This window comes from Gadus chalcogrammus, chromosome 9 (assembly GCF_026213295.1).
Source record: "Gadus chalcogrammus isolate NIFS_2021 chromosome 9, NIFS_Gcha_1.0, whole genome shotgun sequence".
NCBI lineage: Eukaryota > Metazoa > Chordata > Actinopteri > Gadiformes > Gadidae > Gadus > Gadus chalcogrammus.
In genome coordinates this window covers 18,575,433-18,601,834 of record NC_079420.1, presented here as the reverse complement: position 1 = coordinate 18,601,834, position 26,402 = coordinate 18,575,433, and the positions used below count along the sequence as shown (strand labels likewise).

At 43.8% G+C, this 26,402-nt stretch overlaps 1 protein-coding gene across 4 annotated transcripts; it reads left to right on the top strand.

Moving 5' to 3' along the window:
* Nucleotides 1-758: 758 nt before the first annotated feature.
* LOC130388663 (kelch-like protein 25) lies at nucleotides 759-25,642 on the top strand. 4 transcript variants are annotated; one of them, XM_056598107.1, is made up of 14 exons: nucleotides 759-899; nucleotides 3,381-3,464; nucleotides 7,813-7,842; nucleotides 8,084-8,315; nucleotides 8,621-8,726; nucleotides 8,951-9,196; nucleotides 9,853-9,942; nucleotides 10,901-11,064; nucleotides 11,723-11,870; nucleotides 12,579-12,775; nucleotides 13,059-13,164; nucleotides 13,445-13,588; nucleotides 14,464-14,910; nucleotides 22,747-25,642. In XM_056598107.1, the coding sequence occupies exons 2-13, from the start codon at nucleotides 3,401-3,403 to the stop codon at nucleotides 14,848-14,850; spliced, it is 1,914 nt and encodes a 637-aa protein (XP_056454082.1). In that variant the 5' UTR covers nucleotides 759-899; nucleotides 3,381-3,400; the 3' UTR covers nucleotides 14,851-14,910; nucleotides 22,747-25,642. The 4 variants fall into 4 exon arrangements, with proteins under 4 accessions (XP_056454082.1, XP_056454085.1, XP_056454084.1 ...); XM_056598110.1 differs by lacking the exon at nucleotides 3,381-3,464 and having other exon boundaries at nucleotides 7,817-7,842; XM_056598109.1 differs by lacking the exon at nucleotides 3,381-3,464.
* Nucleotides 25,643-26,402: the final 760 nt, after the last annotated feature.

Genomic DNA, 26,402 nt, shown 5'->3' with positions numbered 1-26,402 from the left:
AGCTATGTTTCACATATGCACGAAAGACGTCCATACACCATATGGGTTGACATCAATGTGCATTGTCTGTGTCATCATCAATAAACACACTGCAAGCTTATGTTTATCCATGTGTTTTCATTTTTGTGTGTTTGGGGGATGGGGGAGACTGCACACAAGGGGGCGATATTGGATAGTATATATTAGCCATAATAGATTTACAGTGACTTACATTTTTTCAAAACATTTAACCAGATTTACATTTATAAATCAATCGGGTCTCATTAATCGCCCCTTTTAGCGTGTTTTTTAAAAAAATTGAAGATTCTATCCAGTGGACACCATTGATCGTTCGTAATGACAGCCGTTTTCAAGGAGAGATTTGTTGTGTTATCGTTAGCTATTACGCTGTAGAAATTATTTGCCATGTTTAAACGATTTGTCAGATCTTACTACGTTACTTTCCTGAGTCAACGTGGTATTGTTTTGCTACCGCAATAAACACTAATTTCCTGTGTACTCAATTGGTTTAAAGATCTGTTAAAATTACGCCTACTATAAAAAGCAATATGTTAATAATTTTATTTGCATAAAATAGGTCCAAGTGATTGGTCAACCAAACGTCCGTCACACGACATGAATCAGCAAAAGCCCACCTTATTTTTAGAAAACCATATTCTATTGGCTTGTGACTAGATTAGTCTGAAATCGACATTTAGTACTGGCCAGAGAGCCGTCACTCAGAGCTAAACCGAAATCCACTGGTTGGTCCTTGTTGAGCAATTTCCAGAGTTCTCCCAAAACCAGTCCGACGGGCACTGGCAGATAGACGTTCTTTTAGTTATCTGGGATACCTTTTTTAACTGATAGCCAGATGTCTTACATTAATTGGATTTAATTTTACGAAAAACGTAATTAATGTGAGTATATCTTCATTACTTAGGTCCTTTATACACAGATAAATGTGCAGTGTATTTCATTTTAGGACTAAAGATTAACTGTTGTCAAGAGTTCACCGTTAACAGTTGACGTTAACCACATCTTAATGCATTTTCACACATTAAACAATGTAGGCATTATCCATTAACGTCACACAACTTTATAAATCTACCTTGATATCTACAACTCCCCCCTTGTTATTAGGTGTTTTCTGCTCTTATTTAGGTTTCAGATAGACTCGACTCAGTGCTCATTGTCATTAAAGTTGAGCATTACAATGACTCTGGCTCTCAACTAAAGTTGCTCTGTATTTGTGGAATTTCATCTTCGCCTCCTACTACCTGCAATGGACCTAGGTTACTTTTACCATAATTTCCACGGACGTCGCGAGCGTTGGGATGTTATTGTTGATGGTATGCGAAACAATCGGAACTTGTCTTTAGCTTGCGTGCTAGGGAATGCTAACCAGAGTCTAGTGTTTTGACACAACTCCCCGTCTTAAATGGGTAACGATATGGGAACGGGTTAATGAGCCACAATCAGAAGTATTTTGCACTTGCTGTTTAGTGTCTATTCTACCGCGATTATATTGTTTGGCATGCATAACGTAAGTTAAGTTGTCCTCTACTTTAAGTGTTCTACAGATTGTGATCAAAACCAACAGAAACCTATACCTGCTCACACACAAAAAGAGAAGTCATTCTCTAAATACATCTAACAGTACATTAAGTTACCCAACTAAGTGTATGCCCAACGTACAGCAATGAGTTATGTTTACTGTCTGAACAGAAGCAGACAAACTATTGCCCAACGGTTGAAAGCATTTGGCTGGCTTCCATATACACTTTGATACCCTGTAGGGTAAATTCAGCCACGAGTCTCTGAGATGGATTACATTTTAATTCTCCTTTACAAAACGAAATATATAGGCAACTTGATGCATGCCAACAGTAAGCATGCCTGAATACAACCAATGGTACTTCTTACCAAGGTGCATTCCTTAAATGTGCGATTTATTTTTCTCTATTTACGTTTTACGGATGGTTCCAATGCTCCGAAGAATCATTGATCAGATGAATGCTCTTAACCAACAAATCAATAGCCAAAGCGCAGGAATGATCAGCCCTTACAGGTTGTAAAGCTGGGGATCCCCAGCTTTACAACCTGTAAGGGCTGATCATTTATATAATCCTTACATGATCATCATCATGTAAGGGCTCATCATGCAGATGTATCCTTGCCAGTTATTTAAAAAAAAAAATACGAGAAATCCAACACCTCATGAATCAACTTCTGCCCTTGACAAATTTGACAGTCATATGCTTGGACGAGAACACGGGGAATTTTCACACACAGTGGTTCAGCCTGTAGTGACCTGGCCAACCAGTGATTGACATGGCAGACTGACAGTTAGTCCCCTTTAATCGTGATGAAAGGGGCGGTCTCTCTGGGTCTGCCTTTGATTAACTGTTGGTTGCAACACTTTCGGGTTGTTTTTTGTATAATTGTACCTCATACAATTCATGTTTGATGGATTTCATGGAAATTATTTTGGTTGTTGATTCATCATTTTGGAGTATGCTGGCTCCTCTACACCGCTCACAATTTGAGATAAAAGTACAATGCTGACACACAGCTCACAACTTTAAATGTGACCTTGGTATACTACTCACACGGTACAAAGCTGCTGACAACATAGCCTACTTCAGAAAAGGGGACCCTCTACTGTATTAATGTACACACACACACACACACACACACACACACACACACACACACACACACACACACACACACACACACACACACACACACACACACACACACACACACACACACACACACACACACACACACACACCTCCCTGACAATATACAAGAAGAACTCTGGTGTGAGCATGCTCACTTGCTCTCCTACTCAATCTTAGGGCACTTTCAGGGGGCACCAGGCAACCAGTCCAGTGGTGCAGCTATGCTAGCAGCGGATAAACAACCTAGGCTAACTGACTAGAAGCCTCATTGCAAGGCAGTGAGCCTTTCAGCTTCTCTTTGGCGGAAATACACACAGACATTTTATAGAGACCTGTGTGTGTGTGTGATAGTTTTAAGATAAAGTAAAGGAGTAGTGACCCTTTCAAAGTGTATACTATTTTTCCATCTTTATTATATAAACTGTCATGGATTCAAAATGCATATCCCCTTTTAGAATCAATATGGCCTGTGTGATGAGACCAACTTGGCAGCACTGGTGGTACCAGCACTTTGGCTTGGAATACATTTGGCTTTGACTATGTGGAACATCCAGGGTATAACCTATCCCAGCCCTCTCCGAGCATCTCTTGTATCGCAGTGCAGATATTGAATGTGCGGAGGCTTTCTATTTTCTTCTTTCCCTTACTTGCTTGTGTACCACTATTTGTTGACAATGTATATTGCCCTGAATATCTTGTGTTGTCTATTAGCCCCCTGTAGCTGTGCGGGGATGCAGAACTCCCCCCACCTCCTGACTGTCAGTGCCTGTGCCTGGGTCAGCAGTCTTTGTCACCGTAAGTCTGCCTGAAGCCCGGAATGAAGCCCTCACCCACACCCCACCCCTAGGTCTAAACCCACAACCCACCCTTGTATATAAACCCACACCTTACCTTATGTCTCACCCCTAGGTATGAACCAATACCCCGTCCCTATGCCTAAACCCTACCTTATGTCTAAACCCCACACCCGACCCACATTCTTTTTTTTTTATGCATTTCCCCCCACCCTCTCCCCATCATCCTTGTGGATGTTGGTTCATTCAGATGTCTGAATCATCTAGGGCCTGACCCTCCATCCCCAACCCCGCATTGTGATCCACGGCGACCCCTCGTATCTCGCCACACCTCATCAAACTGTTGTTTACCTTGACACCTGCTGTCCGACCCCCCTGGACCTGCCTTGCTTGCTCCTCTGATTGACAACCCACCCACACCTCCAACCCCGCCGCTTCCCCTTGACATCTTCAGTCTGTGCGTTTACATGCACACCGATCCATAAGCCAGTGTTCTCTCCTTCAGGAAGTGATTGAGAACTCTGTTAGGATAAGGTGAGATGTCTGCAGCGAGTGCCTTTTACATAGGTGCTTTCAATACTTAAATATCTGTTGTTGGATGCAACAATCTAGCTCTTTTCAGCTTTAAGTTTCTGGGCAAGCCTGGATCTGAATAATTGGAGGAAGAAACATGAGGTGAATACATCCAGTCGTTTAAAACGTATGGCCGCGGCGCAGACCATTGTGAAAGATGGGAAGCAGAATCTCACTTTGAATCAGTCTTTGATTGAGGTTTATCCGATCCTATCTCCATGGCAGATAGGCGGGAGACAGTTGATCGGACAGCTTTGGTATGGGTAAAGCTGTCGGACCTGTGGCTGTTTAAATGCTCATTGACATCGGACATGGTGATTAGTGTAGTGTTCACAATATGGCTTCATCGCTGGCCCTGTGTGTTTGAAATCTTTCTGAGTCCGAATGGCTTATTGTTTTTACATGGTATTTTCAACTAAAGGATGATCAGTCCCTTGTGTCCCAATAAAGTTGACATGTCTATTTGTAAAGGCAAATACTTATCTTAACTGTCGGTGCATGTCAATCACCCTGCATGGTTGCTAGCATGTGAGTCATATACAGTATTATTTTCACAACAGTTGTTTTTTTGCCAATTCTGAAACATCACAAGCATACAAACGTCTCCGACACACACACACACACACACACACACACACACACACACACACACACACACACACACACACACACACACACACACACACACACACACACACACACAGCCGTCACCTGGCCTGAAAAAGCAGCATGTCAGCAAATGAACACACACTACCAGCACAGACACAATAGCAAAGGCTGGCAGACAAACAAACAGTAGCATTTGCTGAAGCTGCTCTTTTGTTGTGTTTTTTTTCTTCCTTAATCTCTTTGTAGCATGGTTTGTTTATGTCCAGCTGTCTCACAGCCAAAGAAGTCTTCCTCTTTTCAGGGGCATAACAACAATAACAATAGGCCCGTGTCAGGGGCTTCCAAACCTTTATTATGTACTGCAATGTCATCATGGATTGTATATATTTGTATATGGGTTTCATTCACGTCTACGGCTGGAAGAGCATGTCTTTACTCGCTTTGTTACTTCAACCGAATTCGTAAGGCTTGGATTCATATTTTTTGGGCTATGGGTTCACGTGACTTTACAGTTCAGATTTGCTGATATTGGATTTTTGTATACACACCGTTGATTTATTAAGCTTATTGTGTTTAACAATTATTAACTTGACTCATTATAACAACCAGTCTGGAACTCCAGCAATCTGGAAATGGATACACCAAAGATATGGGAACAAATCTGACTTTGGCTCATGCTAAAGCATCTGTCATCATCAGGCTGCAGTATACAGGGAACAAAATGTGTACAAAAACACAGAAACTCCATGTGACTCAATTTCGTATAACACTCTTTAAGACACACAATATATTGAATACCAAACTCTTTATTTCTTACTCTTTGGGAAAATGTATATGACAAAACATCCCTATCATCCTATTGCGTCAATAATGTATCCCATTTAATCGGAAATGTAACTAAATCCTAATCTCCAGCTATATGTTCAGTTTGTGAAAAGGATGAGGAACAAGCCTCAATGCTCAAGACAAAACAATTTAAAAGCTAAGTGAGTGTTTGTGTCTCATTGGTCTGCTCCTTGCTGTGCAATGTGTGTTGAGTGACCACTCTGCTGTCCCACACAACTCGCCTAATCAAATGATGTGTCCTAATGAATAGGACAAAGAGCTCTATAATGGCCTGCGGGATGCAAGGCTATGATAAGGATATTCCTGTTGGCCACAGCAATCAGTTGAATACCCCAGGAATCAAAACAGTGTGCTGTGTTGCCCTAGGACAATGTGAACCATACCACACCCACCCCTCCGAAAAATTACAAGTATGCCTCTCCACTGAACAAAATGACTTAAAGGAATTTGAAGAGCTCTGATGCCAGACCGCAACTGGTCCAGATAATACATCAGAGGCAATACACATTAAGGCGAGACACGGCAGGAAAAAACATCGATTTTTTTGGGGCCCGGTTAAAATTTGAGATTTTGAGCGAGTTCACTCCCTGGAAATGTAATCTTTCATCAAGCATAAAGAAAATATCCTAATTATGCATTCATGTCAAATCCTATTCACCTGCCGTGTCTCGCCTTAAATACAGCAACCTCTTTTATGTTTTGTCCCAATATTTAGGTATCTGGTATCTTCAAGCTGCGATATTTCGGTATGGGGCGGGGGGTTCTTGATGTGGCTGTCGGCAACATCAACACATGTGGGACTCCAGCGCTGCTTCAGGCCTGCTGCTGTTTTCCAACATTCTGCCTTTTTAATAATTCATGGTTTTTGTAGAGTTGATCTTGTGTCCCGGCAGCAGCATTCCCAAACCCCGGAGAGCGAGAGATATACATGCACAGGAGAGGCTAGAGGAGCACTGCGGGAATGAACGCAATGCCATACTGTTCAAAGGATGTTGACCTAGCTACAATGTAGAAAATAAGAAAAAAACAGCAGGAGATAACGGCAACGGAGATATGACAATGAGAAAGGGTAAGAGAGACTGAGGGAGAGAAAGAGATGAGAAAGCTCAGAAGAAGCACAAGACAGAAATAGAAGGACAGAGGTGTTAGTGTCTTGGCCTTCCTATTTGGCCATGTTCACGCTGCATGCAAAAGTGGCCAAAATCTGATTTTGTTGTCGCTCATATGTGACTCGGATCCTCATTTTAGTCATAAATGTTAACGGCACAAATCACAAGGAATCTGATCTTTTCAATTCTGATTGGGGCCACCTTCATATGTGGTCCTTAATCATACATGGGTCCGATTTTTGCAATACATTTCAGTCTGAACAGTCATATCAGAAATCATGCAACTTTTATGTCACTCTAGATCGACATTTGATACAAAGTGTGAGTTGCTCGGTTTTCCGTAAAGAAGTTACAGCCATTGCGCCACAATAAGCCATTGTAATCATCCACTCACAAATTCTTTGGCTTATCAACTTAGAAATGAAAAGGTAAACGTTCACTTCTGTGTCCTCTCTGTTTACTTCTGTCCCTGAAATCTGATACTGGCCACATTAAAAGAAAAAAAAAAAAGATTAATGATGGGATCTGAGCAATAAATCTGAATGGGGCACTAAGGCTTGCAGTTTGAACAAAGCCTTTGATTCCCCCTCTGCCCTGTGGCGTTGTGATGAAAAGTGTTTGTTTCATGGCAGCACAGTTGTGTCCCAGTAAGTGGAACAGTAGAGAACATGTTTTTCCTGAATCATGCCGCCATCTATTGTATCTTTCCGACATAATTACTTTCAAAAGAAAGCAAAACATTGAATTATGTATAATGTATAGTTTTGATTTTCTATGTTTATGTTTAATTTAAGACGCGTTGACTATTTACTGGCCTGGATGTTATCAAGCACTTTTACAACCAATGTTGAACTATTTTGAGGCATTATTTTGTTTTTGGTAGTTAATGTAGGATAAAGTTAAGGACGCATTGCCATTTAATTCGGTTCTTTATTTCTGTAGGATAAAACTAAAAATGAATCTAATGTTACTGTGCAGTCTATCAGAAAATAAACATGTATTTGGATCTGTTTATTGGTTTGAACAAATGTAATCTCTTTGATCGTCTTTCTAATCTGATATTAGCCCTGGGGGCCAGGTTACACAATATTTGGGCTAAAGTGACTCACTGAACATTTTAAACTTACATTTGCAGTGTTAACTGTTTGTCTTCATGTCTAATGTTTGAATTATACTTTTTTTAAAAAAATGTCATTTTACTTTTCTCACCAGGAAGTCTTCCAGTGAGAGACTTTAGCCCAAGTGAGTAGAAGGGAGTACATTCTGTGTACTGCAGTACTTACTACTTTACCTGCTACTAATTACCTCTTCCTTGTTTAAATGCATGATAAGTCATTTTGTGATATTTTATTTTGAAGCTTGAGGAATCATCTGGAATCCTGAAATAGTTGTCCTACTTTCGGCCCAACCTGATCCCTGTCCTTTTTTCTTTTTATGTAATATTTTCTGGTTTGGATTTGTGTTTCTCGTTCACCGTGTTTAGTGGGAGAGATTGTTCCAAGCGATTCCCTGGAGGTGCCTAGCGAGGCCGCCATGTCGGTGAACGTGCACGAGAACAGGAAGTCCCGCTCCAGCACGGGCTCCATGAACATCTCGCTGTTCCACAAGCCGTCGCACCCAGACAGCGTGCTGACCCACCTCAACACGCTGAGGAAACAGTGCATGTTCACAGACGTGACGCTGTGGGCTGGGGACCGCTCGTTTCCCTGCCACAGGTGAGGCGAGGCGACTCCTAGTTATTCCAGGCTGGTGCAGATCCAGTGATGCTTTTATCTTCCTACGATGTCCATCACAATGTCTGTGTATTGTTCAAGGCTGGCCAAAAGGGCATCAAAACGGGAAAGTGGTGCATTGACATGCTGCCAAGGGATTTGATTATTCAAAAATTCGCATTTAACTGTAGTAGTATGTCATGGTTTGGACACTGACGCAGTGTCCAGCCAATGCTGACCTATGACAATTTTATCATAAGCAATGCAGCACTCCTCGTAATGAACTCTCCTGGTTGGTTTCTACGTAGGGCCGTCCTGGCCGCTTGCAGCCGCTACTTTGAGGCCATGTTCAGTGGTGGATTGCGAGAGAGTCTGGACAGTGACGTCAACTTCCGGAACAGCATACATCCAGAGGTACTATGATCAACATCAACACCACCACCACTGTCTGTTGTGATCCTGTGAAGCGGTGTGTGAACTACTTTGCACGAAACTTGCAAAGTGTAATCAACATCTGCTGAGAGCTCACACCCCTGTCCCCCTTTGCGCTTTGGATATTTTGGACTACTGCTGCTAAATGGGAGGGCTCATCCAACTGTCGTCGTCCCCCCCGCCCACCCCTCCCTCTCCCGGCTCAGGTGCTGGAGCTTCTGCTGGACTTTGCGTATTCCTCGAGGATCATCATCAACGAGGAGAACGCAGAGTCCCTGCTGGAGGCCGGGGACATGCTGCAGTTCCACGACATCCGCGACGCAGCCGCAGAGTTCCTGGAGAAGAACCTGCACTCGTCCAACTGCCTGGGCATGATGCTGCTGTCGGACGCACACCAGTGCAAGAGGCTGTACGAGCTGTCGTGGCGGATGTGTCTGGTGCACTACGAAACGGTAATGGAGACACGTCACGCTGGCAGGGCCTCAAAGCGACTTCCCGTCTGTCAAATCTCGAAATGTAATAGCCTTGCCCTGTTCTTTGAAAACGCTCCTTGTTTTGAGACGTGGCTGGATTGGCTCTGGGGATTTTTGCTTGTTTTTTCTAATGTAGAGAATACGCTATTGTTGGTGCCAATCGAAAAAGCTGCAGAACGAACTAATCAGGGAATGAAATATTATGAGGGAGAATTTACTGTTCCGTTTCCAAATCCCCATCGACCGTTCCAACTTTATATTAATAAGGGTGATTGGATTGATGCTGCTGCTTAGCTTTGCTTTTTCCTGCCTGCCAACAAAATTAAATTGTTTTAAATGTATTGCATCTGTTGCATAGTTCTTTATATATTAATCCACACAAGCAGAGGCACATGAAGAGTGTTATACAATTTGCCAGTTTAAGTATTTAGTACATAAAGCTTTACAATTATAAGACATTGTTGCTCAGTTTAGTGCGGCTCATGTTCATGCTCATGTTCAGCCCTACGATTGTTGCACTGGCAATACGGTACATAGATCCTACAAATACTATATCATGAGCCTAATGGGTTGAAGGCATAGCTGCAGCATAGCATTAACAAGCTATATCTTTGACAAGTACATTTTCCTTTCAGGTCCTGGAATCCGAGGAATTCTACAGCCTGTCTAAAGAAAAACTACTGGAGCTGATCCTAAGCGATGAACTCGAGATTGAAGACGAAGAGGTCACCAAGTAACCTTTATTTTTTCCTTTTCTTTCTGCTTCTGTCTTATTCAAACCTATCACTTCCTTTCCTTCTTGAAATATACTGTTATCTCTGGGTAGTCTGTTTTTGCTGTAATTAAACCATCTGGTTTTCTCCAAAGTAATCAGCTAGCTTGAAATTGCTCATTAATTCAGCGACAATGCTACCCTGTCAACGACTTGGAGGCATTCAATAACAAAGCGCTAAAGAAACTTAGAGTCAGGCATGTCTGGGATATTTCTCCACAGTGGCTCTGCAACTGAGCAGACCACCTACTGTGCAGAGCGCTTCAGCAGGGGGCGAGCAGACGTTCATTGGATCAGGTGTTGCAGATGACTGGGGCTTGATGGGTGATTAATGTCTCAAAATAGAGGAGAACATGTCCATGAATGATCAGGGGGATTTTGTAGCCGACACTGGGTTTATGAGCCAGTGTTGCAAAAGGAAAGCAAAGCCTTTTCGTTGTGTGTTGTTTGTAATGAACTAGATTAAAGATGCTGGGAAATTTAGGAGGGAGACCACAGTGGGAAGATAAGAATTTTGAGATGATAACTACTCCCAAGCAGGTTTTTTTGGTTTTGAATGAGCTGGTTGTGCCTAGCGGTTTGTTGAATTAAACAGGAAGCGCGCGATGTGGATGTTTAATGTGTCAATGTGGATTCTAGGTATGGGATTGGACGGTAACCTGTTGTCTGGTTACTTGTCTTTAGTGGTGTGTCCAAGTCTTTATCTCCTTGAGACGGCTGAGAGTGGGACTAAGAGACCCAGATTGGACTTTGTGCAAGGCTTGAACAAAACCTATTTTGTTAAACAATTCAAGAAGTAATTCAGAAGAGATCATAAGAGGGTCAGAATCACCACCTCAATGAGACGTGTCAGGTTTTGCCTTTGGTAATCACACTGGATCTTTTTGATCGTGTCCCTGTGGTGCACACAGGTGGTGTTTAACTCAGCGTTGCGGTGGGTGCGCTTTGACCTGGAGGGCCGACGGCACCACCTGCCTGAGCTGCTAAGGGGCGTCCGGCTGGCCCTGCTGCCCTCTGAGTGCCTGCTGGAGGCCGTGGCCTGTGAGGAGCTGGTCATGGCGGACAAGAGGAGCAGGTGACGTGTGTGTGCGTGTGCGTGCGCACCTCTTGTATAAACTCTTACCTCTTCCTCAGTCAATGTTTTATATTGTTAGTGATTGGTATTGAATGAGTGCATTATCACTAGGTGATGATTAATGGGTCAGTTTAATGAAAAGATGTGTGATCAAACAAATTGCCAGACAATTTTTCTGAAAAATCGGCACGGCTCACACGTCTGGAAACGACATATCGCTAAGTGACAGCAGGCCGCCAGGCAAAACTTTGGACACCTCATCATGTATAAAAGCATCAACATGATGTGGTGTGGGTGTCATTGTGACAAATAGTCTTTAATGGTAATTTTGAGTTATTGAAGCAGCCTTGAAGAGAGAGGAGGTGGGACATGTAAATCAGGGAGTGGCTGTTTTATACAGAGGTAGGTCAGCTGACAGGCATGTGTTCTATGGATTGGCATTAATTTAATTAAGGGTAGACAGCCAGATGGATCAAAACAAGTTCTTGAGAACACATACATTATGCTGTCCTCCTTCCATGCAGATATACACAGACTGATTGTCTATTCAGATTTGCTGTCTCAGTTGCGGGTATACTCGCCAAAGAACAGAAAGTGTGATAATTAATTAACCCGTCTCTCTGTCTCTCGCTCACACTCATATCCTCTGGGGGGGCAGGTTGATAGTGGAGGAGGCAATGCAGTGCAAGAAGAGGATCCTGCAGAACGATGGCATGGTGACCAGCCCGTGTGCCAGACCACGCAAGGCGGGACACACGCTGCTCATATTGGGGGGCCAGACCTTCATGTGTGACAAGATATACCAGGTACACGCACGCACGCACGCACAGAGAGATGAAAGGCACTGGGTTTGATCCCCAGTATCCTCAATAAACCCTAGTCATCCTTGAACAGGATGCCTCAGCACTGCCTAAGTCCCTTGAGATAAAACTGTCTGCTAAATGAAAACACCGTCAAGAGGAAAAACATGGGAGGGGTTGGCGTGGAGACCAATGAATAGGGTTTATTTGCATAGTTATATATTCAAAGCTGGCTTTTAACCTTGAAGACACCGTCTTGCTCTCGTTCCTTCTGTTCCCCTGCTGTGAATTTTCTCCTCAATTCCAACCTAACGAGGCAGATACGCCCAAGTCATTTAGCCGACAAGGTCAGGCGGCAAACACGCCGTCACCCGAGAAGAGCGTCTCTGGCACTTTAAACACGGAGGCACACTGAAAAGAAGCCTCCTGGGAATGTTCACGTTATTGTTTATATATTATTTGAGCAGGTCGGAAAAATATTGCATAAAATTCCACAACTGTGCCGATTGTATCCTCTTCTAGGGGTCTTAAGTTACATGTTACAAGTTACATTCATGTGCATGATTACATGTCCGAACTGCACAGCCTAGAGCTAGTCTGAAACATAGCAAAGGATTCTGTACATACACAAACACAATGAATAGCCACAGCCACCGTAAATCAGATGCAATGCAGGTTTTGGACAGGTATGCTAACCTGAGGGAACGCTTTCAGGTGGACCACAAAGCAAAGGAGATCATCCCCAAGGCCGACCTGCCCAGCCCCAGGAAGGAGTTCAGCGCCTGCGCCATCGGCTGCAAGGTGTACGTCACGGGGGGGCGGGGCTCTGAGAACGGCGTGTCCAAAGACGTGTGGATCTACGACACCGTCCACGAGGAGTGGTCCAAGGGGGCGCCCATGCTCATAGCCAGGTGACACAATTCTGCTCTTACTGTATGCTCTCACTTCATTACTTATTATTTTGCTTGATTTTCATGTCTGACACTATACAATAGAACGTCTACACGTTTTAAATACCCTATAGTTTGCTGAATGCCTTCAGAAATTTCAGCAAAAAAACATTGTTAAACGAGTCAAATTTTGCATACGAAATGCTTGTGTGTGTGTAGGAACGTCTGTGTGCACGGGTAGCTGCATCGGTTTCTGTTTATGCTCCTGTTTAACAGGGCCTGTTTGCATCTCTTGACTGTACAGGTTCGGCCATGGCTCTGCAGAGCTGGAAAACAGTTTATATGTTGTAGGAGGACACACGGCTATAGCGGGGGTGTTCCCTGCCTCGCCCTCCGTCTCCCTAAAGCAGGTATTAAGGCCCAATCCCATTTCTACCCCTAACCCCTTCCCCCTTCCCCTTACCCCTTCAAAACAAGGGGGAGGGGGAAGGGGTAAGGGGTAGGGATTGGGCCTAAGAATACGTTATACCTAGCATCATACACTGAAGTAGAAACTTGGTGTTGCTGATGTTTTCCCTCTTGGTGTTGCTGATATTCTAGTGTGGGTGTGAAATTGTGATACGTGAATGCTATTAAAATAATGGACAATAGCAAAGAATTTAAAAAAGGCTGGTACACCAATGTCTGCAGGTGGAGCGGTACGATCCCCTCACCAACAAGTGGACCATGATGGCTCCCCTCAGGGACGGAGTCAGCAACGCAGCTGTGGTCAGCGCCAAGCTCAAACTGTTTGTGTTTGGAGGCACCACTATCCACCGAGACAAGGCCTCTAAGGTGAGCCTCGTCCTCTTAAAACACTCAAAAAGATAATTTTGCAAAAGCTAAACGTCGCCTCAATCGCAGTTATCTCCAACAAGGCTTGAAATTGTTCCTCCCCACTGCACCGCACTCGTTATTTATCTGGGTAGACGGCCTGTAATCTATTGTCAGTCCCCACGTGGTGCATTGAACTTGTATGTCGCTAAACTTTCCCCGGGTGAGTGCAATGTTACCCATCTATGGGGTTAGGTGCGAGGTACTCACCACAGGTCCACAGCCACCGTAGGAGAACAGCTCTTTCTGTGACACGACGCGACCGCATCTTGTCTCCAGGTGACCAACCCCCGCTTTGATTCCCGTCGTCCAGTTATTGTCTACAACAAAACCGTGCGTCCTCTGTTTTAATCCAACAAACTCGGAGTCTCACCTGCAGAGAGCCACCTCCAAATACTAGCTATAACCCAAAGTGAAAGAAGTAGCTCAACGATGGGAGTCCTTTTAACGATGACAAGCACTTTTCCAATATGGAGAACACTCGGAAATTCGCGCCCTTCTCACGTCCTTTATTTTTGAGAATTCCTCATCTCCATAGGACGCGACTAGCAAGGAAGTGTTCTAGCAAGGCTGCAGCCTTCACCCTCTACCCAGTCTCACTTCCTGAGACTCACCTGCCGCCTCAGCTGTTGCTACTTACCTGATGAGCACCTCAACACTGCCCCCTCTGTGGGATGTTAGTACTGACCCTAACCATAAGCACTCTAAAGCTAACCTCATTCCTAATATTGTAACTTATATTCTTTATCTCAACTAAATCGCCTAATACGAAGGGAGCGAAGCCAAAGGGCGAACTGTGTCTCGGTCATAATCACCCCTTCCCAACCCGCCCGCAGGTCCAGTGCTACGACCCCGTCGGCAACCGCTGGAGCATCGCGGCGGAATGCCCGCAGCCGTGGCGCTACACAGCGGCGGCCGTGCTGGGCAGCCAGATCTTCATCATGGGCGGCGACACGGAGTTCACCGCCGCCTCGGCCTACCGCTTCGACTGTGACACCAACCAGTGGTCGCGCGTGGGGGACATGACCTCCAAGCGCATGAGCTGCCACGCCGTGGCGTCGGGCAACAAGCTGTACGTGGTGGGCGGCTACTTCGGCACGCAGCGCTGCAAGACCCTGGACTGCTACGACCCCACGGGGGACAGCTGGAGCTCCATCACCACCGTGCCTTACTCCCTCATCCCCACCGCCTTCGTCAGCACCTGGAAGCACCTGCCCGCCTAACTGCTACCCCTGACCCACCTCTTCCAGTGGGGAAGGCGGGACATGGAAGAGCTGACACCGGTAGGTACCTGGGCTGGGGAGGTGATACACTGACACGATCGCTAAATGAGTGTTACTGACTGGGTGGACAAATGCATAGGGCCGATTTATTGGAGGGCGGATCACTCTAAATTGATTAAGCGCTGGTCAAGAATGGTGGGGGGGATAATCAGACAACCGGAGCCTTGCTGCCTTGTTTGATGAATGAATGGGGATGGATATATTGACTGTTAGCTGGCTGTGGAATGGCTCAACTGTGGAAGGGAATGGTTAGATGACTCTCTGAGCCTCCGCCTTTGAGCCGATGGGAGTCCTTCTAGGGCGATTGTGAAGATGGATTAATGAATGTCATGATGACAGACTTGGAGATCCAATGACAAGCTTGCCTCATTTTGTTTTCAATCACTCATTTTGTTTTCAATCACTCCAGTGTGTGCTACGACCCAGTAGCACACACTGTGTGTTTGGGCGTGTATGCATGCGGGCGGAGGCTACCTGTTTGGGCCAAAGGAAAGGCCTGTGAGTGAACACCCAGTTGTATCATTAGCAACACACTTGTCCAGAGGCCTGAGTAGCAATAAAGCCACTCACCTATTGATCAGATGGAAGCATGTAAGGGTAGGTGAAGACAGAGAAACAGGGAGTTGGTCGAGGGGTTTCTGGGAATGAGACGAAGAGAGGGGAACCTGCAGTGATAAAAGCTGCAGTTTAACAGCGCTTCGATATAATTATAGCAGTATGCTACTTAAGTAATGCTCGAGAAATGTTAATGGTTGTACAGGGAGGGAGACAGAGGCAGCTGGAGCAGACGTACGAACAATTTAAGGCACACATAAAACGATCATTCACAATCATCTGCCACTGCTCGGTGTTGAGTGCTTTCTGAGACAAAGCAAGGCGGGAGATGTGGGGAAACTGGACAATACAGTAGCTAATAATTGCTGCATTTGTTTTATGCATGGCAAGTAAAAAGGGTGAAGAACCACTAGCTATCTGCTAAGAATTACTTAACCATTCAATAAAAAAACACTGGAATAGAGGAGGTCTGATGGAGCTGGAGGAGGAATATAGTGCCAAATTAGTCAAGAATATTCGTACAGGTTGAACAGCGAAGCCAAGTGCACATCCTATCCTAGACCAGCCTCATTTTAGCCCAAGGCGGTCCAGAACCTGTTCATGGTTCTTTAACTGCTCTTCTCCACAGCTGAGGTGTAGGGAAGATGCATGTGGGAGCACCAACTATTAATGGGCCTCTACTACAGTAGTATAATATTATTTGATGCTATTGGGGGATTGGATTCGTATGGTGTCCCAAGGCCCTTGGGAGTTTTCCAATCCCACTTTCAGACCGCTAATAAAAATGTAAATGTATTTTGGTTCAATGGCCTCCTAAAGCCTCCTGTTGGGTCAATAAAGTCACTAGGAATTGAATTACTAGTGAGCAATGCATGATTTTCATGAGTAAAGAAACCATAATAATTAATGATCAACATTTGATCATGATGAAACAGTGCTGAGAGACAGTTTAGACTCTGCCCTGTTCATCATAAATCGGTTTCTATTAATTTTCTACTTCTTCCTACTCCTGTCGCTTGCACCTAATTTTACTGGCACCATCTCTACTGTCACTCACACTGGCGTGTGAGTTCTCTCGCTCCTCGATTGGCCCACTTCCACACACAGACTTATTTCGGTCCACTTTCCGAGTGTGTGTTTGCATCCCCATAGGTCTGAGTCCTGGCTGAGGGTTGGACGTGTATTTATAGTGATGCGTCCCTGGCACGTCAACACTGTCCAAACAGCTGGATGCTCTCCAGACTCTAACAAGATGGAATGAAGGCTTGTGCGTTCAGGTTCCATGGTAGAAAGACGATGTATAGGGATCCCCTGAACAGCTTGATTCAGCACATTCTGTACAAAGATGTATTTGGTGGTTCATATGAATTGTTATCACACACCGAGCCGTTCACATCTGTCCCAGTCCGACAGAGGAAGAGGAAGATCTCAAGCCGTCCTTCTTGCGTCCCAGGCCCAGTGTGTAAATGTCCTATTCCCTGCAGGGGGATAAATAGAGCAGTCCTCCACACAAGTGAAGTACGTTGTCACTGCGTGTTCTGAACAACCAGGGAACGGACGGCAACAGGGATGTGTTGAAGGATCTTCGACCAGAAAGGCATCCGTACCTTAGGTCTAGTCTAATTAGATGTTTAATTCATGGGATCGGTTTTTTTTTTTTACACGGCACCTTTTTCAATTCCCTGAAGAGGTCTGAATTCTGAATAAAATATGCAAACTCACGAGAAAAAAAGATGTGAATGCATACGGTTTCTCATTTGCAATCCCTGCAAGAGGAGCTTTTATCTCTTCCTTACTGAAATAAGTTAAACTTGGACACGGCAACCATGACCATTACCCTGCCTCTCCCTTTTTAATATTTCAAGAAGATGTCTCACTGGCTGTTGAATAGGAAGGGCTCTGGCGGCACCTTGCTAAGCCAGCGGTGCTAAGCAGATGTGCGTGTGTGCTTCCCTTTGAAGTAAGGACCAAGGTGGCAGAAAATATGTCAGGCCGGATGCTTTTGAACTTTAAAGTCTTTCTGAAATATTATTCCTCAGGCCGCAGCCAAGTTCACCTTCACATTCAAAGTAAGCAAAAATAGTTCTCAAAAGAAAAGGATTGTCAGTAGAACCGTACATATTACCAGTTGTATTTATTCATTGAATTGATCTGGAGCAGAGCATGAGTATAAGGCCTAATGAGTATTGATCCACGGTTAATGTTCTGCCTGATGGTTAACAATGTTGCTTTTGCACTGGAGAAAGGATGTGTGTCTGGATGGAAACCATCAGGCTACAGGAAGTTAATTTAATAGCCAACAGGTATGAGACTCTTGCTAGACAGCACAAGCAAATCATGCTGGAGTGTAATTGCCTGTTTTGTTACATAAAATGAATCCTTACTGAGTTAAAAGCACAAAGTGCTATTTTAACAACTAGCATTACCCCATTAGGCCCGATATGAACACTAATTCACTCAAACAACGGCTCATAACAGGACGGGACCTATATAGGACCACATTTTTATGGCAGTCATATTTTATTCATCATCAAAACAGAATCTAATGCCAAAATGAAGAGCTATTGAAACACATTCAGGCTTTCATATTATTTATGTGTGCACACAAAAAGTCACTTATTCAAAAACATGCTTTTAGTTTTCATAGCACCCGGATGTGGTTGGATTATTGCAGTTGCTTGCAAAATGTTCGGCGAGCATGTGGAGGGAAGATGTGCAAAGGCAACCCTAGAAAGCGCACACACAGGGGCGCACACACACACACGATGATTGAGGCTCACCACTTCCATCACACTCTCCACAACACATATTAAATATCACACTATAGGTAGAGTCAGCCATTTTCCCAAACAATCAGAACACAAGCCAGCTGCTGAGCTCAGTCCGTTGGTGGATGCTAGACAGTCATCTTTTATGCATGATGTGTATGAGGAATGAAAAGCTTGCAGTGCATGTTTACAAAATCCCCCAATAGCGTTTGCTGCAACAATGTAATAGGAGACAAAATGGAGTTAAAAAAAAGGGTGGATAGTAATTGATAATGAAACCGAAATACATGTATACATGAACCTCATAAATATTGTATTTGGAACCTTAGTTAGTCACTCTTGTACACACACACACATATATATATATATATATATATATATATATATATATATATATATAAACCTCAAACAATTGCTTTAAAAAGAATATAAATATTCTATCTCTCTCAGAGAAAGGTTGTACCTATACTAAGCTTAGCACATTCACACCCAGCTAGTCTTAGCCCAGAGGGAGCACAGAATCAACAGCTTGGGCGGTAGCTAATCTACCGACTGGACTAAATGGAATCCTGGGCCATCCTCACACTACACTACCAAAGCAGCTGGACTCTGTGCCAATGACACACAAAACCCTCAAAGCCAGCTGTATTCCAGTGCTAAGCACACGCAAAACTTCCAAAGCCAGCTGCATTCCAGTGCCCCACACACTAGTCCAGTACTGCAACCTCTGCACAGACCCGTCTGACCCATCATGTGATCCTGCTAATATTCCCAGGACTAATAGTGCCAATAGAGCCAACGGCAGTTAGATAATGCTAACGTCCTGCTTGGGCTGCAGTCAGGCTGCCGCTCCAATAACAAGACAAACACACTTCTATTTATTCTCTTTCCAATAACCTAAAACTCAAATTAACATAATTGTGATTGGGACAAAAAATAGAAGAGTGATTATAATCAGCACTACAAGCTATGTTTCACAAATAACTCGATAAGAAAGCTGAATCCTGGCATCGTCGTTGGAATCTTTAAGCAGCACATGCCATTAATCAAAGTAGCTAGTGTGAGGCGGGGTCAGACAGGTGGCATCTCTGCATCAGACAGTGGAGGGTCCACCAAATCTGATCACCGGCCTAAGACTGCGAGCCATGGAGAATGGGCTTGATGCCGCTGTATAAAGCCGTGTTATGATGCTCAAAGGAGTTCTACGGTGGTGGAAGGCGATCCTTTTAGGACACCAAAGAGTGAAAAGTTAATTCAGATCCTGTTTCTGTATGGGAAAGGGCTTAGGAGGGATGAGTGTGCTGTGGATCCTGCAGCTAGATGATCTAATATTCTGCTTCATTTGGTGGCACCAAAGAGAAACAAATATAGAATTTGGAGCAAATTAGAATCTAGGGGTTGAGTGGGTAATTAATAAAACCCTTTATTGATCAAATACTTTATCGTTGTATTGCCATGCAATACAAAGCAAAACCATAATACAAGCAGGTGGCCTCACCAATCTCTTAAGGTGACTTCAAAATATATAAATAAAAAATCGATATATTCTCCACATTCAAACTAAAAACCCCCTAGGGATAAGAAGCTCATTGCTAATTTCAAACACTTTGTGTCTTCCAACTCACACAAAGTAAAATGTGTGAACATGATCTTCTTTTGAAATTCTCTTTGATCTTCACAGCAACACACATACAGCGGGAATCTGGAGTTTCCTCTTCCCCGTCTTTCACAACATAACCTTCACGGCTTCATCTCCCAAGGCGGCTTTTCTAGCTCGGCAGCGCAATGTTTGACACAACTGAACCCATTTTATAATGTTCTTAGAGACATACGAGCTTATGTCAATATCTGACAGCCACTTAGCCCCCCGAGCGGGGCTGTGTGTGTGTGTGTGTGTGTGTGTGTGTGTGTGTGTGTGTGTGTGTGTGTGTGTGTGTGTGTGTGTGTGTGTGTGTGTGTGTGTGTGTGTGTGTGTGTGTGTGTGTGTGTGTGTGTGTGTATATAAAGTGCTAGTTTGCCAGCTTTGCTTCAGATTTGAGTTTCTAAATGACACAATCATCTTTGCCGCCCGTTTTCAGCAGGGCACCAGATTAGATGTGTCTGGATGATCAAAGGCTGGGGGTATTTGTGTGTGCCTCAATGCCGCATGCATGCGCGCGTTCATTTTCTGGCTTGTGCGTGCGGATCCAGAGTTGTAGAGCTGGGCTATTGAAGAGGGTTAGGGGCTGTGGAAAAGCTGATAAGTAAGGGAGGGGAAGAGGGGATCTGTAAATGGAGCACTGCAGTTAGGTGAAAGAAGGGCTGAGAGGGAGGGGGGGGGGGGGGCGGGAGCATAAGGAGAGGTAGTGCTGGGAGGGAGCAGCCGGGAGTCTGGGAGCAGGTTGAGATCCCTGCCAGTGCCGCCACACTAGCCCATCTGCTTGTGTTGCTGGAGCCGACACAACCCCTACATGTTACCAGCAAGCCAGCAGCCCTCCTTAGACTAGTCGGACACCCGATATCACCGTAGGGGCACGGGGGAAATATTGATCCAGCACCGCAACACACATGGCGGAAGGGAAAGTGGGTGTGGTGACGGACGATGAATTCAAAAGGGAAGATGGTAAAGAGGAGAGTTGTTTGACAATTAAGAGGATGAAAACAGAAAGAGAGGGAGGCGGGGGTGTAACAGATGGGTAACAGGGTAATGGAGTAGAGAGGGGGAGACTGTCGAGGACAACCGGGAGCAAACCTAGAGAGAAGAGGGTAGACAGCAGGACAGGTGAGGGGAGACACACAAGCAGACGGTTCCTCAGCAGCGCCACTGTCGCCTAGCAACTGTACAAACAATATTGGCCAAGATGGGAGTAACATTTACCTGGCTGCACACCACCCATGGTTAAACCCTGAACCGCCTGTCACTCCGTCCTAGCCAAACATTTTCCAGCCAGTACTGCCCAGGGTTAGACGCCGGTGAACTCTATTGTCAATTATTAGCCATCCAAAATGTTGGCTGATAACATTACTAGATATTTACTAGCAGGAAGACATCCTTCACTTATTCATACAGCAGACCTCAAATTGCTTCAATGAATGTCCTGTATTCAACTTACGTAATTTCTCCCATCTATTAAACCAAGTAGTTGTAGTTGGTTTTTCATTGTTTGCCCATTAGCTTCGAGAGTGTTTTTTTTTCCCAACACATTTAGGTTACTTGAGCTGTATCCTCATTTGCATTCTAGAAGCTCCACACATTGGTGCCGATGGGTCCTGGTGTGTGTGAGTGTGTGTGTGCGCGGAATCTACAAGAGCAGAAAATGTTGTTGTTTTTCTTTCCCCAAAAGACGAAAAAACTAGAGCGGATGTGTAAATGACAGTTCTCCATTTGCTGCCATCGTGGGGCGTTATATTCCATGTGTTGAAGTGCACACACACAAACATTTTTTTTTTACCCCTTTCATTTAGTCACAACAAAAACAACATGCCTTTCACACATGCACTCCAGATCACCTCTGGAGAATCAGGCCTGGACATGATCCGGAGTCGCCCTTTCACACATGCGACACACATCAGACGTGTTCACACATACTGGAGATACTCTGGATACTTAAAGCAAGGGGTGGCGCCTGGGTAGAGCGAGTAGGAGGGGGCGCTTCGCAAAATCAAAACTATATAAGATGGCGGGTGAGGCTACCAACTCCGTAATGCGGATTCCTTGTGATCACCCTCTTTAATATCGATACCGCATTTAATTAAACATATCCGCAATGGAAAGCAAAAGAGTGGAAAGCAAAAATAAGATGGAAACACAAAATACATCAGCTCTTCAGCAACACGCCCACTCGCTCGTTGTGAATCCTCCGGCTCTCCGAGACTCTACAATGGGAGCCGGGCCGGGTATTACCCGGAGATTGTCCGACTTTTGGTGCATGTGTGAAAACACAAGAAACATTAAAGCGCAAGTGAAACCAAAACAATTTTGTTTACGTTGATGTGGTCATTTATTTTATGATTGTCAACACACTAATCTATGCCAATTGGTCAATGCTACTAAAATAAGACTGTGATTGAGGGAAAATATGAGTTTAGAGAAAGAATGAGTCTCTAGTCACCAGTTTGTGAACGCCCTACTCTACTCCGAGCACCGGCGGTGGTCTGTAGATGCGTGTGTGTACGTGTGGAGCTCTGTCTAGGCAGCCGTTCATTTCGAGAGATGGGTGAGCTTCTCCGACACTTGGTGTGTGCGGTGTTTCATATCCAACCTTGCGCATTATAAAGCTCCTGCACAAGGACGGTACTAAAAAGTTGTCCAAGTTCGAAACCACAGGGGGATTACACGCTAACTCTCCTTGCTAGAGCCCTTACCCAAAACACACTTTTGACAGTCTCAGTGTTTGTATTCGAGCTGAAGCAGGGGGTTCACTTACACTTTGGCACATAATGTATATCCCATTTCTGTCGTTCATCATATATCTCTAACATTATGGTCTGTTGAACTCCTCTACTGTTCCTCCCCCACACTTCACACCTCTAGGTGTTGCTGTGCTGTCCATTCTCAAGGAGAGGACCCACCATAGGGGCCTACACCGCTGGCTGGCAACGCCATTACCTCCCCGCCATCCCGCCCGGGGCTGCTGCACCATCTACAAGCGTGTAAAAAAGAAGATGGCTCACAGCAAATCATCACCTCAGAAAATACGGACTCCACGTGGAGGGACCAATCGCGGACAAGCCGGTCTCCAAAAGCTCAAACTAGAAGGAGAGGAGATGTTCTCCGGCATGCAAGGCTTCCTGAACGATGGGATAGTTTGTTAGAACTCGTAGTCTTTTAAAAATCAACAGAGGAACTGCAACAAGATGAACCCAACTGACAAACCAACTCATGGTTGGTTGCACAACCACTGATGGGGTAATTTCTGTTATTTAATTCTCATAGTTTCTTTGCTGGATGTCTTCAGAAGTTTGCGTTTAGCATTTGTGATAAGAGTACACAATCATTCCTCATTTGAAACCAAAAGCTAAGGCTCTTGAACACGGTAAATGATTCAAGATGATATATCTTGATGTATCTTATCTTGTTGTACTATGTTGGTTTCTGCCACAATGTTGCCAACCAGTAGCGATCAAACAGAATTTAACAGTCTCAAGTACATAGCATGCTTTGCACGTCTTACTCTTCATTCCCATTGTTTTTCCAAACTAAGGGATGGACAGGCAGATATTTCTGTAGCTATGTCATGAATAGTTAAAAAGTCCAGTATCTCGCTACAGTTACATAAACTCCCTTCCCGCGCATCTTGTTATAGCATATGGTTTTAAAGCACTGCAGGATCTCACTGATGCAAGTGGCATCGTTCTTGTGAATCCTGGTCTGAAAAGGATTCCCTCCTATTCGGATGAAGTACTTAAAGCTGTTTCAGTGTGCAGTTACTTACAGATATATTGGTTCTTACAGATGTATTATCTTATCATTTGGGGCCACTTTACTAAGTGAATTTTTGGCATCTGACACAGCCAACTTTTCCCCCTGTTGTCTTTCAGCCATGCCTTATGAAGTGCTCTAGATCTACGGCTGGGCGGTATTAACACTAGGACTTTTAAGACTTAACAAAATATTCAAAAGATATGTGCAATTGTTTTTAATTTGCATTACAAAAGTTACCATTGAAAATATGTTGTAATTTCAGGTATATCAGATCAATATTCATACATTTTTGGATGAAATGTATTGTAATTACAAGTACAATGTTACGCAGTTTTGCATCCAAACAGCGTTATACTGTGGACAGCCATTAATTGCAGGTATAACGGTATGTACAATGAGCACGGCACATGTTACTCATGTTACACATGAGTACTGACACTATATAAGTGCAATTCAATTTTATATATTATAATAATAATAAATTCAATTTATATAGCGCTTTTCTCGCACTCAAAGCGCTATCAAACCTTGTTTTGTTGCTAGATGGAAGTCTTATGACAAAATCAAGAGACTACAACACTACACATTATAATGAATTATGATTAAGCACATGCTACTGAAAGATAATGGAATTATCGCTCAGCCCTATGTAGCAGTCAGTTGTATACTATAAAATAACTAAACATCTGTTGGCTCATGTGTATTCTAGTTCAGCTTGTTCAAACCCATGCTAACAGGGCAAGGATATTCAGTTCAAACCAAACATATTATTTAGCCTTTTTCTGCCATTCTACTGCAAATGGGCTGATCCACAATCTTGATGAGTCTTAAAAATGAATAACATGGCAATGACAACCAACCAATGAAACTAAGGAATGAATGTGCTCTTTGTTTCTGAAAAAAAATCTTACCATTTTTGGATGTTTTAATGGCTCATTAAGGGCATATTCCAGTCAAGTCGGAGAAACAAGGTTTTCACACATTGCAGATTTGGATACTTGATGCAGTATCACCCATGTAGTGATGTGCAATTTCTGTCTGACAAAAATGACACTTAAATGAGGGGGAGAAAAGCATCCACTATCATTACCCTTGGATTTTCTTCAACTCTGACAGTTACATGTCAGAAAGAAATGGCACACAACTTTTGTATGAATTGGAAAATGAAGGGAGAAGAGGAGATCGTTTTTTCTGCATTTTTGAACAAACTTTTTACTGGACAATGAGGATTTTTTAAATTAAATCTGATTATGGTGGGAGTTGAATATGTGAAGGACTTCTTTTTGCAAGAGATGAGATTTGGATGTTTTTACTGATGGAAGAAATAAATAAAATGATCACACAAATCTGTTTTTCTATGTATGCGTTTACGTATGTGTATAGCAGACAATATGTTCAAACTAGCCTACTAACCTGTGATGGTTGAAGGGGAGTCATTTCTAGTCCTGGTGTGAGTCACATGGTATGGGGTGTATCCATCAGCCACGTAGAAACCTGGAAATGTTAGAACAAAGTCAATTGTTATTTATGAGTTGTACCATTTGAAGTGGAACTTCAGTTCCCAAGGGCATCTGATGGCGAGACATGTTCTGTAAACACTTCTCATATCCATCTGCCACAGAGCCATTAGAAGAAGGACTTTGAACATGAATACATGTCACGTCAAAATGGAATTTAGATAGTGTGGCAATTACTTCCAGTATTCATTTTGACTTTGGTAATGTTACCGTGTTCTTGAGGTGTGTTACGCAACACCACAAACCATATGCGTACAGAAAGATCTGCCAATTCACCTCACCAACAAAAATCTGCACCAATGCTGCGGTGGTTGATGGTTCTGCGCTCAGAAAGACAAGAGGGGAGATGGGAGATAGGGGTCACTGCCCACTGTCCCCTTTCACCCCTCCATCCCCACAGCCCCTCCACCTCACGGTTTTCCATTGTCATTCCCTCCGACTCTGCTCCTCCTGGCCAAGAGCCAAGGACTCCCCAGGGATCCCGGCCAAAGACAAGCCAAGGACACACGCAGGGCAGGACACTGCAGGTACGTCCGGGAGTCCAACAGAGTCTCACACAAACTCCACTGCCGTTTAGCAAAGTTTTAGCATTCACACACCTGCTCTTTAATTTTTTCTTTTTTTCTTTCATGACTATAAAATGGAAGAACAAATGTGGGGAAAATAAAGCCTCATAATGGCAGCACTTTATTCTTTACTGGAAGAACATTAATCATTGATTGAATAAACAAATTAAACAAACTGAAATACTCACCAATGAACTTTGGGGGAGGTACAACCTGAGTCTGAATTGAACTGCCCCTGAGGAAAAAACACAATACACTTTAGAACATGATCAATATACAAGCAGTTACAATTCAACTTGGTCAACTTTACTTGTTCTTTTTTGCTGTTTTTACATAAAATATGCAAATTATTAACATAACAATTTAGTAATTAGTCAGAATTTGGTCACACTGAAGCAGCTGAATTTGCCAATGAAGATAAGGGATGCCAATCTTTATTCTGAAAACACAAGCATGTGTTGTCAGTCAATCATTGGAACAAACCGTCTACAAAACTGAAAGAAAATCCTTGCAGGGGAACAAACTAGTTTAACAAGAAAAGTCCCACAAAGCAGTCAACACTGTTAGTTTATGGTAACCTGTACAAAGGACGCTGCCAGAGGCTAATCTCTTAAAGCACACAATGAAAACGCATTGCACCCAACGAAAGCGCTGGAAAGCATTGACCGTAGTCAACCTCAAG